This window comes from Amblyraja radiata, chromosome 41, assembly GCF_010909765.2.
Source record: "Amblyraja radiata isolate CabotCenter1 chromosome 41, sAmbRad1.1.pri, whole genome shotgun sequence".
Classification (NCBI taxonomy): Eukaryota; Metazoa; Chordata; class Chondrichthyes; order Rajiformes; family Rajidae; genus Amblyraja; species Amblyraja radiata.
The window spans coordinates 4169958-4188252 of record NC_045996.1 but is presented as its reverse complement, the minus strand read 5'-3'; the positions used below and the strand labels follow the sequence as shown (position 1 = coordinate 4188252).

The window sequence follows — 18295 nt, the reverse complement described above, 5'->3', positions numbered from 1 at the left end:
CAGCAGTTAGTTCCAAGTCCTGCAGAGTTTCCAAACTTTAAGACACAGCCACGTTCATTTGTTCCATAGACCCTCTCCACAGCTTTAATTTCCCTCTCCCCGAGGGTCGACAACTTTCTCACTCCCAAATAAGGGACAAAAGGTCAAAATACGGGGCAAATTCCCCACGGCAATTCATGGACCGACTGGGCCGTGGCTGGGTGAATGATGAGTTGGCCCAGCCGGCGGGCCAGCTGAGGAGTTTTGGCCCGGGGGCCGTGCGCAAAGTCCGGCGCCCCGTCCAACTCATGAACCGATGATCGGTCAAGAGAAGGAGGGGTGGTGGTGGTGCCAGCGGTAAGCGAAGGTCCGAAGGTCGGACAGCTGGCCGGGCTGCCGAGCGACCGATGGGGCCACGGGCGAGGCGCTGCTGCTCCTGCTGCACTCCATGGGCTGCACTACGTCGGGACGGGTGAGGCGGGGCCGGACGCGGCGCTCTGACCCGAACCAAGTAGTAGCGGTCAAATACGGGACAAGGGTGGTCCTGTAAGGGACAAACCAATTTAGCCCAATATACGGGATGTCCCGGCTAATATGAGACAGTTGTCAACCCTACTCCCCTTCAGTATGAAGAAGGGTCTCCACCCGAAACGCCACCTATTTCTACAGAGATGCTGCCTGACCCAAAATGCTGGAGTAACTCATCGGGACAGGCAGCATCCCCGGAGAGAAGGAATGGGTGACGATTCGGGTCGAGACCCTTCTTCAGACTGAAACTCAGGTGAAGGGGAAATGAGAGGTATAGGCAGTGATGTAGAGAGATATAGGGTTTACAGGGGATAGAGAGTTTTTAGTTTATTTAGAGATACAGCGTAGAAACAGGCCCTTCGGCCCACCGAGACCGTGCCGTCCAGCGATCCCTGCACACCAACACTACCCTAAACACATCAGGGACAATTTCTTTATACATTTACATTTACCTCCTGCCTTTTCCCCATAACCTCTGACACCCGTACTAATTAAGAATTTGTCAATCTCCGCCTTAAAAATATCCACTGACTTGGCCTCCACAGTCGTCTGTGGCAAAGAGTTCCACAGATTCACCACCCTCTGACTAAAGAAATTCCTCCTCATCTCCAAAGCATTTGAAAGACACTTGTACATAATTCAGCTCTAAGGGCTAACGGAATCAAGGGATATGGGGAGAAAGCAGGAACGGGGTACTGATTTTGGATGATCGGCCATGATCATATTGAATGGCGGTGCTGGTTCGAAGGGCCGAATGGCCCACTGCACCCACTTTTCTTTGTTTGTAACTAAACTAAATGGCAGTGAAGCAGTACTGGGCTTGCTGCATGTTGACCGGGTGAGGTGCTGGAGATGTGGAGGCAAGTGATCTTGTGGAGGACACCCAGTTACAAGGTGCTGCCACTTGGACCATCGTGCTTGTTTGAAGCGGACAACCCAATGTTGACACCACCCAACCAGGTTCTGGTATCTCCTGTATTATCTCTAGCAACCCAATGGTGGGTTACTGGAGATACCACACCTCCACCTGGTGCGGTGGTGTAGCGGGTAGAGCCACTGCCTCACTGCACCAGTGGCCCCTGTTCCATCCTGTCCACGGGCACTCTCTGTGTGGAGTTTGCACCTTCTCCCCGTGATTGCTTGGATTTAGTTTAGTTTAGTTTTTAGTTTAGAAATACAGCGCGGAAACAGGCCTGTGATTGTGTGTGTGAGTGTGTGAGTGTGTGTGTGGGCACGTGTGCATATGTGAGTGTGCGTGAGCGTGTGTGTGTGGGCACATGTGTGTGTGTGCGGGCATGTGTGTGTGAGCATGTGAGTGTGTGTGTGTGTGAGTGTGTGTGAGAGCGTGTGTGTGCATGTGTGTGTGTGAGTGAGTGTGTGTGTGTGTGTGTGTGTGTGCGTGTGTGTGGGCATGTGTGTGTGTGCGTATGTGATTGTGTGCGTGGGCGTGAGTGTGTGTGTGCGTGTGTGCGAGCATGTGTGCGCGTGTGTGAGCGTGTGTGTGCGTGTGTGTGAGTGTGGGTGGGCACGTGTGCGTGAGAATTTATGAGTGTGAGTGAATGTGTGTGTGCGTGTGTGCATGTGTGAGTGTGTGTGCGTGTGTGTGGGCACGTGTGTGTGGGCATGTGTGTGTGTGTATGTGTGGGCACGTGTGTGTGGGCATGTGTGCATGAGCATATATGAGTGTGTGCGTGGGTGTGAGTGTGTGGGCACGTGAGTGTGAGCGTGTATACAATAGCTGAACCAGGGCGTTAGATTTGGTTCCCATCCCGGTGCAGTGCCGGGTCCTGGTGAACGGGCCGGGCTGTGTGAGGGGTGAAGGTGCTGGCGTGCCGGCCGGCAGGCCAGGGTGTTTGGATAGAGCAAGCTGCAGACAGGCACCGGGGATTGCACATGATGACAAGTGGGACGAGATGCTGGGCTCTTAGATACATTATTTAGATGCCCTGCAGGCAGGCTTTTAAAGCCTTCCTTTAGCCCGAGGACAATACACTGTGGCAGCTGTTGAAGGCTGGCGGTTTATTATTATTAAAACAGCATAAATGCAAAGAAAGTAAGTTGACTCTGAGTGGGCAACTGAGGGGACAGAGGCCACACGTCCCCTACACAAGGCTCTCTCCCTGTGACCTAGGCGACAGTATTGGGGGTGGTACAGCAGTAGTTGCCCCACGCGCACTAATGCATACGCATGCGGACACACGTCCATGCACACGTCCATGCACACGCTCACGCGCACACGCACACACACAAATGCACTAACTCACACATGCCTGCCTCACAGCACCAGAGACCCGGGTTCAATCCCGACTACAGGTGCTGTCTGTATGGAGTTTATACGTTCTCCCCGTCACCCGCATGGGTTTTCTCCGGGTGCTCCGGTTTCCTCCCACACTCCAAAGGCGTGCAGGTTTGTAGGTTAATTGGATTGGTACCATTGTAAATTGTCCCTAGTGGGTGTAGGATAGTGTTAGTGTGCGGGGATCGCTGGTCGGCGCGGACTCAGTGGGCCGAAGGGCCTGTTGCCGTGCTGTATCTCTAAACTAAACTAAACTAATTCCTCTTGCAGTGTCCACATCCCCAGCTGTACATCGAGGGACAGCCATTGGGCTGGGAGTGAGTGAGAGAGGGGGGGTTGTTGGTGGGTGTCTAACATCGACAATGAGGAACCCCTTCATCCGAGAGTGGTCGCGTTTAATGAAGACGAGGATCAATGTGTCAAATGCAGGAAGGTTCAGGAGAAAGGGGAATTTGGGGATTAATCCAGGGATGAGGGGTGAGTGAGTCAGGGGCTAGACACGAAGTGCCGGAGTAATTCAGCGGGTCGATGGGCTGAAATGCCTGTTTCCGTGCTATATCTCCAATCTAATCTAAACTAAACGCTGTCGTTTGCGTGCGATCCGGTCAATTCAAGCCATGCCGTGCAGAATCCGATCAAGCCACACAGAAGTACAACAGGTACCTGTGTGCAGAATATGTTGTTACAGCATTACAGTTACAGAGGAGGCACCCAGGGGCACCGGGGGAGATGGCAGCCCTGCCGGCAGTCTGTTCGTTTTTCATCTTTTTTTTAGCTTTTGTTGAAAGTTTGTTTTAATGTTCTTCGGTTTGTTTTATGTGGGGGGAGGGGGGAGGGGGGAGGGGGGAGGGGGGAGGGGTGAGGGTGAAACTTTTTTTCAAGCTCTTACCTTCCCGGAGATGTGATCAATTTTTGGATCACATTCTCCGGGCTCTGCAGCCTACCATCGGTGGAGCTGGAGGCCTCCTCGGACTGTCGTGAGCCCCACCGCGGGGCGCAGACTTAACATCGGAGCGGATCCCTTGCCTGGGTTCGCTCCCACCGCAGCCTGCGGACTTACCATCAAGGGCTCGCAGTCTCGGGGGAGGCAAGTCGGGAGCTCCAATGCCGCGGAGAAGAGGCTCGACCAGCCCCGACACGAGGTTCGATCGCCCGGCGTGGGGGAGCTGACATCCCCCCCGATGCAGGAGTCGATCACCTCGACGCGGAGGGCACGAATGCCACCGGCTACGGGAGTCAAGATCGTCCCGTCAACGAGGGCTCGAGGCCCTCGACCGAGGAGGAACTAAGGGAAAGGACTTTAACTTTATTTCACCTTCCATCACAGTGAGGAATGTGGAGAAGTCACTGTGGTGGATGTTCATGTTAAAATGTGTTTTTGAGTGATCTGGTGCTTTTAATTGTATGACTGACCTGGCCAGTGAAATTCCTCGTATGTTGCAAAACATACTTGGCAAATAAAATCTGATTCTGATTCTGAAAAAAGTGCAAGATCCGCAATAGGATAGGTTGGAAGATCGGGTCTAGACCCTTAGCTCAATGGAGGACCATAACAGGGGGGATGAATCTATTCCTGAATCTGGTGGGATGTGCTTTGAAGCTTGGTGATATTAGTACTTGTTTATTATAGTCGTATCCAAGACACAGTGAGATACGTTGGTCAAAGCCAGGCCAAAACATCCATGACTCAAGAAGTGTCCCGACCCGAAACGTCACCTTTCCATGTTCCCCAGGGATGCTGCCTGACCTGCTGAGTTACTCCAGTTACTTTGTGTATTAGCTTTGTTCAGTTGAGAGTGTAGAGATACAGCGTGGAAACAATTTTACTGAAGTCAATTAACCTACAAACCTGCATATCTTTGGAGTGTGGGAGGAAACCGATGATCTTGGACAAAACCCACGCAGGTCACGGGGAGAATGTACAAACTGCGTACAGACAGCACCCGTAGTCGGGATTGAACCTGGGACTCTGGCGCTGTGAGGCAGCAACTCTACCGCTGCGCCACCGTGCCGCTACTACCAGGAGTGTCGTGACAGAGAGGATGTGGGATAGATGCTTGCTCATGTGGGATAATGCAGCGTTAGGGGGTCATTGTTGAAAAACAAATGGTCGCCCTTTAACACATGGTGGAGGTGACATTTTCTTCACTCTGGGAGTTAAGAGTGTGTCTATCTTTGGTTGAAACCAGCATCTGAAGTTGCAGGGAGACACGAGTCTTTTAAACTATTCTCCTTAAAGAGGGACAAAATCAAAGTCGTTGAGTATTTTCTAAGGCACTGCTATGTAGTTACTTCATGAGCAAGTGGGAAGAGCCAACTATTACAATAAAGGGCCTGTCCCACTTAGGCAACTTTTTTTGCGCGTGCAGGAGACTGCGCTCGTCTCATGATCGCCTCATGTATCGCTGGTGGTCTCTGGTGAGTCTCCTTCATGGTCGCGAGGAGTTCCCGCATTCTGGGAACTAGTCGCGGCCTCAGTATGGCGCCGCAAATCTTTCAACGTGGAGAAAATCGATAATCCTGTGGTCGCTGGTGCAGTTGTAGTGGGATCGCCATGTAGTTCTAAGTAGTCGAGCTAGTCGTAGGTAGTTTTAGTTAATCGCCTTTGCTGACCGGACATTTTCTTTGGCTCATTGGGGGGAAAAAAACATAAGCACGAGTTTTCAGAACCAAGGTGAACCGACCGGTAATGTTAAATGCCCACCGAACTTCACAGCTGTGTATCTCTGGCTTCTTAAAAGTTGGCTGGCTTCTTAAAAGTTGTCTCCATTCCTTCTTCCCCCCTTCTCCTCCCCCTTCTCCCCTTCTCCCCTCCCCCCCCTCTTTTAAAGGACTTACCGTACACTGTACTTAACCTTGCTGTTCATCGCGGTGTGTGTCTGTATCGCCTTGGCTTTGCACCGTGTGAATTTCAGACAGCGCGCCCCCCCCTTTCCCTGGCCCCCGCATTTGCGATATGTTTGTGTGTGTGTTCCACTCTGACAGTCGCCGTTCCAGTTCCCAGTTTTTCAGGCGAGTGTCGCGAACTTGACAGTCGCCGGCAGTCTGCTGAAAATTTGCCTAAGTGGGACAGGCCCATAAGATGCATGTATTACAAGTTCACAAGTTATAGGAGCTGAATTAGGCCACTCAGCCCATTGAGTCTACTCCGCCATTCAATCAGGGCTGACCTCTGGCTCCTAATCCTATTTTCCTGCCTTCTCCCCATAAACCCTTGACACTCATTCTAATCAAGAATGTCTATCTCTGACTTAAAAATATCCACTGACTTGGCCTCCACAGCCCTCTGTGGCAATGAGTTCCACAGATTACCTACCCTCTGACTAAAGAAGTTCCTCCACACCTCCGTTCTAAAAGAGCACCCTTTAATTCTGAACAACTAACTTAGGCCTGATTCCACGATGGCGGCCATCCGCGGTGATTATATGCATGCTCGCCACAGAAACAGATCTACAATCAAATATTACAATCGCTCCACATTCTTAAATCTCTGTACCTACAGCTACATTTCTTACTTTAACAATGAATTCATAAAATCCTCTCACATATGTCCATACTCTGCAGGCAACTGAACCATCCTACCACAAGCAGAGAGCAGTCCTTAGCTACTGTCGACCTCATTGGAGACCCTCGGACTATCCTTGCTCGGACTTTACTGGCTTACCTTGCACGAAACGTTATTCCCTTATCATGTATCTGTACACTGTGGACGGCTCGATTGTAACCATGTATTGTCTTTCCGCTGACTGGTTAGCACGCAACTAAAGCTTTTCACTGTACCTCGGTACACGTGACAATAAACTACACTCAAACTGAAGAGCGGAGTTGAGGTTTCAGTGAGAAAACCATGATTTTATTGAACGAGAGAGCGGGATAGAATCCTGGGTTAACCTGCGACTGTCCCGTATACGTATCGTTGCATGTGCTAAACTCAGGGCCAGAGCAGCGGTAGAGTTGCCGCCTCACAGCGCCAGAGACCCGGCTTCAATCCTGGCCACGGGTGCTGTCTGTACGGAGTTTGCACGTTCTCCCCGTGACCTGCGTGGGTTTTCTCCGGGTACTCCGGTTTCCTCCCACACTCCAAAGACATACAGGTTTGTAGGTTAATTGGCTAAAGTAAGTCGTAAATTGTCCCTAGTGTGCGTAGGATAATGCTAGTGCACGGGGTGATTGCTGGTCGGAGCGGACTCAGCGGGCCGAAGGGCCTGCCTCCATGCTGTATCTCTACCCCAAACTAAACTAGAGGTGACAAGTGGACAATGTCACCACAACTCTCACGGACGAATGGGTACAGAAGTGTGAAAACGCACACCTCCAGATTCAGAAGGTAGACAAAAATGCTGGAGAAACTCAGCGGGTGAGGCAGCATCTATGGAGTGAAGGAATAGGTGACGTTTCGGGTCGAGACCCTTGGGTCTCGACCCGAAACGTCACCTATTTCTTCGAAGAAGGGTCTCGACCCAAAACGTCACCTATTCCTTGCTCCATAGATGCTGCCTCACCCGCTGAGTTTCTCACATTTTTGTCTACCTTTGATTTTTGTAACATCTGCAGATCCTTTTTAAACCTCCAGATTCAGAGACAGTTTCTTCCCAGCTGTTATCAGGCAACTGAACCATCCTACCACAACTAGAGAGCAGTCCTGAACTACTATCTACCTGATTGGTGACCCTCGGACTATCCTTGATTGGATTTACCTTGCACTAAACGTTATTCCCATATCCTGTATCTGTACACCGCGGACAGCTCGGTTGTAACCACGTATTGTCTTTCCGATGACTGGTTAAAGCCCTGTCCCACGGTACGAGTTCATTCCAAGAGCTCTCCCGAGTTTAAAAAAAATCAGGCTCGTGGTAAGCATGGAGAATGAACGTAGCGGGTACGTCGGAGCTTGGGGACGTCTCTTAGCACTAACGGCAGGTACTCGGGAAGACTCGCTAACGGCAGGTAAGCACGGGAAGACTCGTGAAGATTTTTCAACACGTTGAAAAATGTCCACGAGAGCCCCGAGTACCGACGAGTGGCCATTACCGTAAATCTCCGAGTTCGAATCAGGGCAAACTCGGGAGAACTCTTGGAATGAACTCGTACCGTGGGACGGGGGTTTTAGCACGCAACAAAAAGCTTTTCACTGTACCCCGGTACACGTGACCATCAACTGAACTGTACTGAGCCACCGCGCCCTCCGCACTCGTTGGTCGGTGTCGCTGATCGCCTGGTCCCTCTCTCCACAGGGGATGCGCTGGACAACAGCATGGCCTCGCCCGGGACCGGAGACGATGACGAACTCGACAAGGACAAGAGACGGCAGAAGAAGAGGGGCATCTTCCCTAAAGTCGCCACCAACATCATGCGGGCATGGCTCTTCCAGCACCTCACGGTAAGAGTGGGGCCAGGTCGGTGGTGGCAGGGCCGGGGAGAGGGGTGACGGGGATGTGGGGGTGGGCATGAAGGACCCATCTCCTGCCTACCCTCACCCCTAGATAGAGACAGAGATAGATAGATTTTTGATTAGGTACGGGTGTGTGTAGGCAGCAACTCTACCCACTGCGCCACCATGCCAACCTCCAGCAAACCTGGATAGAGTGGATGTGGAGAGGATGTTTCCACTAGTGGGAGAGTCTAGGACTGGAAGTCATACCTTAAGATTTCAAGGACGTTCCTTTAGGAAGGAGATGAGGAGGAATTTCTTCAGTTAGAGGGTGGCGAATCTGTGGAATTCTTTGCCACAAAAGGCTGTGGAGGCCAAGTCAGTGGATATTTTTTAGTCAGAGATAGATAGATTCTTGATTAGTACGTGTCAGACGTTATGAGGAGAATGCAGGAGAATGGGGTTAGGAGTGAGAGATAGATCAGCCATGATAGAATGGCAGAGCAGACTTGATGGGCCAAATGGCCTAATTCTATTACTATCACTTATGGCCTTATGAACAAACAGCACCCGAGGTCAGGACTGAACCCAGATCGCTGGGTCTGTGAGGCAGCAGCATGACTGGGCTGCTCCGTAGGTTTAAGGTGAAGGGGAAAATATTTAATAGGAATCTGAGAGGTGGCTTTTGCACACAGAGGGTGGTGTGTGTATGGAACAAGCTGCCAGAGGAGGTAGTTGAGGCAGGGACTATCCCATCGTTTAAGAAGCAGTTAGACAGGTACATGGATAGGACAGGTTTAGAGGGATATGGACCAAACGCTGGCAGGTGGGACTAGTGTAGAATGGCCACGTTGGTCAGTGTGGGCAAGCTGGGCCGAAGGGCCTGTTTCCACACTCTATGACTCAGTAAATGGGCCCGAGTGTGTCGGGAGTGGTGCAAAAGTGTGATAAGGTAGAACTAGTGTGAACGGGTGATCGATGGTCAGCGTGGACTCGGTGGGCCGAAGAACTAATCTGAACTAAACGGCAGAACAAGCACAATGGCCCTGGTTTGGTTTAGTTTAGTTTAGTTTAGTTTTGAGATGCAGTGCAGAAACAGGGCATTCGGCCCACTGAGTCCGTGCCGACCAGCAATCCTCGCACACTAACACTATCCTACACACTTGGGACAATTTACAATCTTTACCAAAAGCCTATTAACCTACAAACCTGTAGGTCTTTGGAGTGTGGGAGGAAACCGGAGCACTCAGAGAAAACCCACGTGGTCACGGGGAGAACGTACAAACTCCGTACAGACAGCACCCGTAGTCAGGATCGAACCCCGGTCACTGGCGCTGTGAGGCAGCAACTCTACCGCTGTGCCACCATGTTGACCATGGCAGCAATTTCTGATCTACGTTCTTGATCTACAATGACTTCATCCCCAAGACAGCTGCCCACTGCCTAAATTAAGCACCATTAAAAGAAATATAGAAACATAGAAAATAGGTGCAGGAGTAGGCCATTCGGCCCTTTGAGTTAGCACTGCCATTCAACATGGCTGATCATTCAAAATCAGTACCCCGTTCCTGCCTTCCCTATATCCCTTGATTCTGTTAACCCTAAGAGCTAAATATAAAGAGCCTGTCCCACTGTACGAGGTAAATCCCAAGTTTTCCCCTGATTCGAACTCGGAGAATGTCCGTAGCGGGTCCGTAGGAGTTCGTGAATGTACTGTAGCGGCTCGTACGAGTAACGGTAGGCACTCGGGGAGAAATCTGGTAAACTCGTGATGTTTTTTCAACACTGTGAAAAATGTCCACGAGTTAATAAAATACACGTGATGAAAAAAGTGTTACTTTTTACTCGTACGAGCTGCTACGGGACGTCCATGAACTCCTACGGAACCGCTACGGACATTCTCTGTGTTGGAATCAGGGGAAAACCCGGGAGAACTCTTGAATTACCTCATACAGTGGGACAGGCCCTTTACTCTCTCTCGAAAACATCCAGTGAATTGGCCTCCACTGCCTTCTGCGGCAGAGAATTCCACAGATTCACAACTCTCTGGGTGAAAAATCCGCTGTTCCACATTTGTTTGAGGCCCCGGGGAGCCTGAGGCAGGCAAGGAGACACCTGTAGCCACGTTCTTTAATTCCGATAACAAAATATGCAAGTCTGCTTTTGAAGTCAGACTCTTTTAGCGAGAAGTTTAGAGAAAGGGCAAGGGAAGAGGGGGATGGTGAGTGGGTAGGGCAGATTAAATGGTGTGCGTCCAAACCGTTTGTAAAAAGCTGTGACTGTGTTTCGGGTTGTGACCTGGAAGCCACCTTCTACTGTCAGAATGCCGTGATTAATCTTCCAACGCCGACATCCCAAGGACACTTCTGTCCCCCCTTTTCCGGGTTCATGGCAGGTCACAGCTGTCAGCAACCCAGCGAGAGTGTTTGTTGTGCGGCCATTTGCATTTCAGAACAGAGCCGCAGGAGCCGGTAACCCACGGCAACCCCCCGGGGCCCAGCCTGCTGTCGGGCCTAGGAGAGAGGCCTGTGCTTTCTACAGGCCCCAATCCGTCACCCGGCTGTCAGAAGTGGAGGACACAAGCCCCAGTGTGTGAGACCGTCCGATGCTGGGTGTCATCTATCACCAGCCTGTCAGATAAGAAACAGAGAGGGCAAGCAAACCCCTGGCCTGTGGAGGCCCTGCCCACCACAGAATGAGATAGATCACAATGTTATCGGCCATCTGCTGTCACTGCCCCTGAAGCAGCCCAAGAAAAGAAGGCACATTCCATCCCTAATTGGAAGGACAAAGTTGCCCTCTCTCTTTTATTTTGTTAATTGTCTTCTCCAGCTTTGTGGTGAAAAGGCCCCGTCCTATCTTGGCTAGTTTGTTTTAAGCATTCCGACTTCACCTCGTTTCTCCCGCACAGAGAATTGTGGCAGAAATACGAGGAGAATTCTCTTGCAGAGTGGAATTCTCTGCCTCAGAGGGCGGTGGAGGTCAGTTCTCTGGATGCTTTCATGAGAGAGCTCTTAAAGATAGCGGAGTCAAGGGATATGGGGAGAAGGCAGGAACGGGGTAGTGATTGTGGATGATCAGCCATGATCACATTGAATACCGCCATTCAGTGTGATCATGGTTGATCATCCACAATCAGTACTCAATCAGTACACAATGAGCTGGCTAGAAGGGCCGAATGGCCTACTCCTGCACCTATTGTCTATTGAGATGGCGATGCTGGGATCTTGAGCAGAAGGCAAAGTGCCGGGGGGGGTCTCAGCAGGTCAGGCAGCATCGGCAGAGGGAATGGACAGGCGGCGTTTCTGGTCGGGACCTTTCTTCAGACTGGGGAAGGGTCCACTCTGATGAATTCACGTGCGTTAGAGAGCAAGATACAACGTGCTAGATTAATTAAAGGGCGGCACGGTGGTGCAGCGGGTAGAGCCGCTGCCTCACAGCGACAGAGACCCGGGTTTAATCCCGACCTCAGGTTCTGTCTGTGTGGAGTTTGCACCACCTCCCTGTGACAGCATGAGTTTCCTCCGGGTGCTCCAGTTTCCTCCCACTCTTCAAAGACGTGCGGGTTTGTAGGTTACACAATACACAATACAATTTATTTGTCACTTGAACCTCATAGAGGCTCAAATGAAATGTTGTTTCTGCAGTCATACACACAAGAAAAAGAATCAAGACACAACACAATTTACACAGACATCCATCACAGCGCATCTCCTCCTCGCTGTGATGGAAGGCAAAAAAAATTATCTCTCCCCTGCACTCCCCATTCCCCTCCCGATGTCAGAGTCAAAGCCCCCGGCGGGCGATGGCAATTGTCCCGCGGCCATTAACGCAGCGCCGGGCGATGCAAGGCCACGCTCCGGGTCTTGTTGTTGGAGCCCTTGGCGGGCGCTAGCAAAGTCCCGCAGCCGTTGAAGCCGCGCCGGGCGATGATGTAAGGCCCCGCTCCAGGTACTGCTCGACCCCGCGACTCGGGCGGGAGAAGTCGCCGTTGCGGAAGCCCCAAAAAGCGGTCTCCCAGCAGGGACCCGCGGGCTCCCGGTGTTCCTGTCTGCCAGACCTGCGGTTGGAGCCTCCGAATCTCCGGGGGTCGGGTCACAGCCGAGCGCCACCACAGCTCCACCCGTTCCGAACTCGGCCAGCTCCATGATGGTGGGTAGCTCCGCAGCTCCGCGACTGGAGCCCCAGGTCGTTCCCGTTGGAGGCTGCACCACGTTGCAGCCCCAACGACAACGGAGACCCGACAGGGAAAAGGTCGGGTTCTCCGTGCAGGGGAAAGATTTTAAAAGTTTCTCCCCCACCCCCTGCCCCCCACACACACACACACACACACACACAAACCCCATCAAAAAAAAATAAAAACTACATTAAAACGGGACAAAAAATAACAAAAAGACAGACGGACTGCAGAGTCGCGCCGCCCACCGGCCCTCTGTGAATTGCCCCTGTTGTGTAGGGAGTGGATGGGAAAGTGGGATAACACAGAACTGGTGTGAAGGGGTGATCGATAGTTGGCATGGACTCGGTGGGCCGAAGGGCCTGTTTCCGCGCTGTATCTCTAAACTAAACGCACTTTATCAGTTGCAAAGTGCTTTGGGAGCAGCCTGAAGTGAGGACACAAAGAGCCAGTGTACAGGCCTAAAACTGAGGATAGAGGGGCTCCTTATCAGCTCGCTAATCCCCTGCAGCTCCATCGATTGCCCCCTCACCTCCAGGTCAAGCAGTCGTGGGTTCAAATCCCGCTCCAGATATTGACTCTGCAATCTCGACGGATGTTAGCGCTGAGAGAATTCTGCCCTGGTTTTTTTTATTACACAAAAATACTTTAATCAATTATTTACAATAATATTTACAGTACAAAATAAGTCAAAACAAAACCCACCACCATAATTCAAGGCAAACTAAATAAAATACTATTCAAATATATTGCCATCCTTATTAAGGATACGTTCCACCCCCCGCAGGGCCCAGCGATCCCGGAAATCCCCCCGGGCGCCCGTGGACAGCGTGGGTTCCCTCTCTAGTACCACCCGGGCACGGACATTACCCCGGATAAGGAGCAGGCAGCCGGCTCGGGCAGAGCCCTCTTCCCTCGGCGCCGTTGAAATACCCATTGACTTCGCCTCCACAGCCGTCTGTGGCAAAGAATTCCACAGATTCACCAACCTCTGACTAAAGAAATTCATCCTCACCAGATGTGTTCTAGAGAGAATGTGTAGGAAAGAACTGCAGATGCTGGTTTAAATCGAAGATAGACACAGAATGCTGGAGTAATTCCAAAACGTCACCCATTCCTTCTCTCCAGAGATGCTGCCTGTCCCGCTGAATTTCAGCGGGACAGGCAGCATCTCTGGAGAGAAGGAATGGGTGACGTTTTGGGTCGAGACCCTTCTTCAGTGTGTCTGTATTCAAGAGAGAGTTAAATTTATCTCTTAGGGCTAACAGAATTTAGAAGGATGAAAGGGTTTCTAATAGTAATATAAAATTCTTAAGGGATTGGACAGGCTAGATACAGGAAAAATGTTCCTGATGTTGGGGGGGGGGGGGGGGGGGGTCCAGAACCAGGGATCACACAGTGTAAGAATAAGGGGTCGGCCATTTAGGACTGAGATAAGGAAAAAAAAATTCACACAGAGAGTTGTGAATCTGTTAAATTCTCTGCCACAGAAGGCAGTGGAGGCTAATTCACAGGATGTTTTCAAGAGAGAGTTCGATATGGCTCTTAGGGCTAACAGAATTAAAGGATATGGGGAGATTGATATTGAGTTTGGATGATCAGCCATGATCATATTGAATGGTGGTGCTGGCTCGAAGGGCCGAATGGCCTGCTCCTACACCTGTTTGCTATGTTTCTATCTCCTTTCGAAGAGTGTTTAGTACTTTCTCCCCGCCTGCCCTCTCGCTCCTCGATGTATCGTCCCATTGACAGCGTTTATTCTCAGCTTCTCACAAGGTTGTGAAGTGGATCGGCCCCTTATAGATGCATCCACAGCATCTCCCGAGATTCCCGAGCCCAGCTCCTCATTTGACTGAAGGCATTTGCCCTGGGGCTGCTTGCAATGATTACTTCCATGGCTGAGCTCTGCCCCTTGCTTTGAATTAAATCATCAAGACATCCAGGCCCACTGGCAGAGCTGTGGAGAGGCAGCAGGAGAGAGAGTGGGAGACGGAGAGGGAGAGAAGGGAAGCGGGGGGGAAGAGAGGAGAGGGGAAAGGGTGGAGAGTGAAAATTGGGGGGGGAGGGGGAGAGAGGGGGGAGAGAGAGAAGAGGAAGGAAGAGAGGGGAGGAGAAAAAAGGAAAGTAAGGAAGAGAGAGAGAGAGAAGGGGAGGAGGAGAGAAGAGCGAGATAGAGAGAGAAGGGGAGGAGATGGGTAAGAGGGAGAGAGATACTGAAAGCGGGAAAGGGCAGTGAGAATAAAATGCTTTGAGATAATTATAGATAAGTACAGGAAAAGAGAATTATAGAGGGGAGAGGGTGAGAGAGGGAGAGAGGGATAGGGGTTGATATGGAGAGGGAGAGGGAGAGGGAGAGAGAGGGATAGAGGTTGATATGGAGAGGGAGAGGGAGGGGGGAGAGGGGGAGGGTGGGGGAGAGGGAGAGGGAGGGAGAGGAGAAGAGAATGGTGGGTATGGAAGAAGGAGAGAGTGATGATAAGTGTGATAGAGAGGGAGATAGGGAAAGACCCGAAACGTCACCCATTCCTTCTCTCCAGAGACGCTGCCTGTCCCGCTGAGTTACTCCAGCATTTTGTGTCTCTAAACTGAGGAGTGGACGTGAGGCTGACTGGAGGGGGAAGGGGAGGGGGAGGAGAACCGGCTCCGTGGTTGAACTCGGCCCAGCTGGTGGACGGCTGTCCTCAGACTGGGGTGGGGGGGGGGGGGGTGCCGGCCTCGACTGACTGCCCCGGTGCCCAAACCTCATAGGAGCAGATTTAGGCCATTCGGCCCAACGAGTCTACTCCACCATTCAATCATGGCTGATCTATCTCTCCCTCCTAACCCCATTCTCCTGCCTTCTCCCCTTGTAACCCCTGACACCCTGGGGACTGGGTTGCGGGGTTGGAGGGGAGGGGATGGGAGGGGAGGGGAGGGATGGTGGGAGGGGATCGGAGAGATGGGATGAGGAGCAGAGAGGGGGGGGGTGGGGAGGGGAGAGGAGGGGGTGGGGAGCAGAGAGGGGGGGGGGGGTGGGGAGGGGATGGGAGTGACGGTGGGAGGGGAGGGATGGGGGAGAGGAGCGGTTGCGAAGCGGAATGGAGCAGAGGGGTGGGGAGGGGAATGGAGGGAATGGGAGTGATTGGGTGGGGAGGGGTGGTGGGAGGGGAGGGGAGGGGAGAGGATGGGTGGTGAGAGGGGGTTTCTCTGTCCCCGGGAAGGGGGTAGACACGGTGACTCACTCCCCCTCTCTCCTCTCTCCCCCTCCAGCATCCGTACCCCTCGGAAGAGCAGAAGAAACAGTTGGCGCAGGACACAGGGCTGACAATCCTACAGGTCAACAACTGGTGAGTGTCCTGTAGACCGGGGGTGTGGGGTCACGGGGGGTGTGGGGTCACGGGGGGTGTGGGGTCACGGGGGTGTGGGGTCACGGGGGGTGTGGGGTCACGGGGAGAGTGGGGTCACGGGGAGAGTGGGGTCACGGGGGGTGTGGGGTCACGGGGGGTGTGGGGTCACGGGGGTGTGGGGTCACGTGGAGTGTGGGGTCACGGGGGGTGTGGGGTCACGGGGGGTGTGGGGTCACGGGGGGTGTGGGGTCACGGGGGGTGTGGGGTCACGGGGGGTGTGGGGTCACGGGGAGAGTGGGGTCACGGGGAGAGTGGGGTCACGGGGAGAGTGGGGTCACGGGGAGAGTGGGGTCACAGGGGAGAGGCGGATGGGAGAGTGAGGGGTCACGGGGAGAGTGGGGGAGGGGAGAGTGGGGGAGGGGAGAGGATGTGGGGTATCGGAGAGTGGGGTTTTCCCTGTGACCACAACACTTTCTCTCCTGAAATTCCTACCAATGGTTTGCAGAACTCCAATCTGATTTATAAAGTTGTTCCAGCTACAAAGAGGGAGAAGATGCTGTCATTACTGACTCCCATGTGCCCACTCTAGTGCTCACTCAGTTACTAAACAGAAGGCTTCCATAAGCCAGGGTACTGTCCAATTCACCTCTCCCCCATTGCGGACATTGGACTTTGTCTCTGGAACTGATGCGCTACAATGCTGAGAACTATATTCTGCTCTCTGTATCTTCCCCTTTGCTCTACCTATTGTACTGGAGTTCCAACTGATTGTATCATTGTATGGTTTAGTTTAGTTTAGAGATACGGCGGGGAAACAGGCCCTTCGGCTCACCGAGTCCACGGTGACCAGCGATCCCCGCACACTAACACTGTCCTACACACACACTAGGGACAATTTACACACACACCAAGCCAATTAACCTACAAACCTGCACGTCTTTGGAGTGTGGGAGAAAACCGAAGATCTCAGAGAAAACCCACACAGGTCACAGGGAGAACGTACCAACTCCGTACAGACAGCACCCGTAGTCAGGATCGAACCTGGGACTCTGGTGCTGTGAGGCAGCAACTCTACCGATCGTGCCGTCCTATGGTGTCTGATTATTTAATGGCTCTGGCTTTGAACTTGCTGGGGTTTAGAAGATAATAGAGGATATTGAAGCTTACCGAATAGTGAAAGGCCTGGATAGAGTGGATGTGGAGAGGATGTTTCCACTAGTGGGAGAGTCTAGGACTAGAGGGCCCAGCCTCAGAATAAAAGGACGTTCCATTAGGAAGGGGATGAGGAGGAACTTCTTTAGTCAGAGGGTGGTGAATCTGTGGAACTCATTGCTGCAGAAGGCTGTGGAGGCCAAGTCAGTGGATATTTTTAAGGCAGAGGTTGCTAGATTCTTGATTAGTGCGGGTGCCAAAGGCTACAGGGAGAATGGGGTCGAGAGGGAAAGATAGATCAGCCATGATTGAATGGCAGAGCGGACTCGATGGGCCGAATGGCCTAACTCTGCTCCTATGTCTTATGACCTTATGATCTGTGGGGCAAATCTTTTTATTGTATCTCAGTACAAATGACAATAATGAGCCTAAACCTAAACTCTTATCTCTACATTCTCAAGCAATTGTTCACTCCTCACCTTAAGAGCGTGCAGTCAGATTTATCAGAAGCATGTTCACAACATCTAGTGGCTGTGATGGGAAATGCATGTCTGCCTTTGAAGGAGTTTCTTCAGATTCAGAGTTTTACTTGCACTTAAGATAGACACAAGATGCTGGAGTAACTCAGCGGGACAGGCACATCTTCGTAGAGAAGGTATGGGTGACGTTTCGGGTCGAGACCCTTCTTCAGACTGGTAGAAGTAGATACAGTCGCAACAGTTAAGAAGCCATTGGACAGGTCAAGGGATTCATGTCTAAGGCAAATTAGATTAGTACAGATAGGCATAAATTCATAAGTTCCGGGAGCCAAATTAGGCCATTCGGCCCATCTACTCTGCCATTCAAGCCAGGGACTCGACCCGAAACGTCACCCATTCCTTCTCTCCAGAGCCGCTGAGTTACTCCAGCATTTTGTGTCCATCTTCGGTGTAAACCAGCATCTGCAGTTCATTCTTACACATTTCTCCTGCACTCGATGAGAAAGGGTGATACTCTCTCCAGCTCGGAACATCTGTGAAACATCTGCATCATCCCAAGAAGCCATTTGGCATGCTTGACTGCATTGACCGTCACATTGAGTAGCAGAGTTGGAACGTCAAGTGGCAGTTGTACAAACGGTTGTTTACATAGAGCATAGAACAGTACAGCACGGGAACAGGCCCTTCGGCCCACAACGTGTGTGTCAAATATGATGCCAAAGGATAAGGGGCAAGTCATTTAGAACGGAGATGAGGAAACTTGGGTGTATAGGGCCCTAGTGAGACCACACCTGGAGTATTGTGTGCAGTTTTTGGTTCCCTAATTTGAGGAAGGACATTCAGCGTAGGTTCACAAGGCTGATTCCCGGGATGGCGGGACTGTCATAGGCTGAGAGAAGGGAGCGGCTGGGCTTGTACACTCTAGAGTTTAGAAGGATGAGAGGGAATCTTATTGAAACATATAAGATTGTTGGACACGCTGGAGGC

General features: G+C 51.8%; 1 protein-coding gene across 1 annotated transcript in view; it reads left to right on the top strand.

The window, feature by feature from the left end:
* Nucleotides 1–18295, top strand: part of LOC116967912 (homeobox protein meis3-like) — a 123792-nt gene that overhangs the window by 81130 nt on the left and 24367 nt on the right. The window contains exons 3-4 of the mRNA XM_033014573.1: nt 8038–8183; nt 15601–15677. Of these exons, the coding sequence (XP_032870464.1) occupies nt 8038–8183; nt 15601–15677 (223 nt within the window). The remainder of the gene's footprint in view (nt 1–8037; nt 8184–15600; nt 15678–18295) is intronic.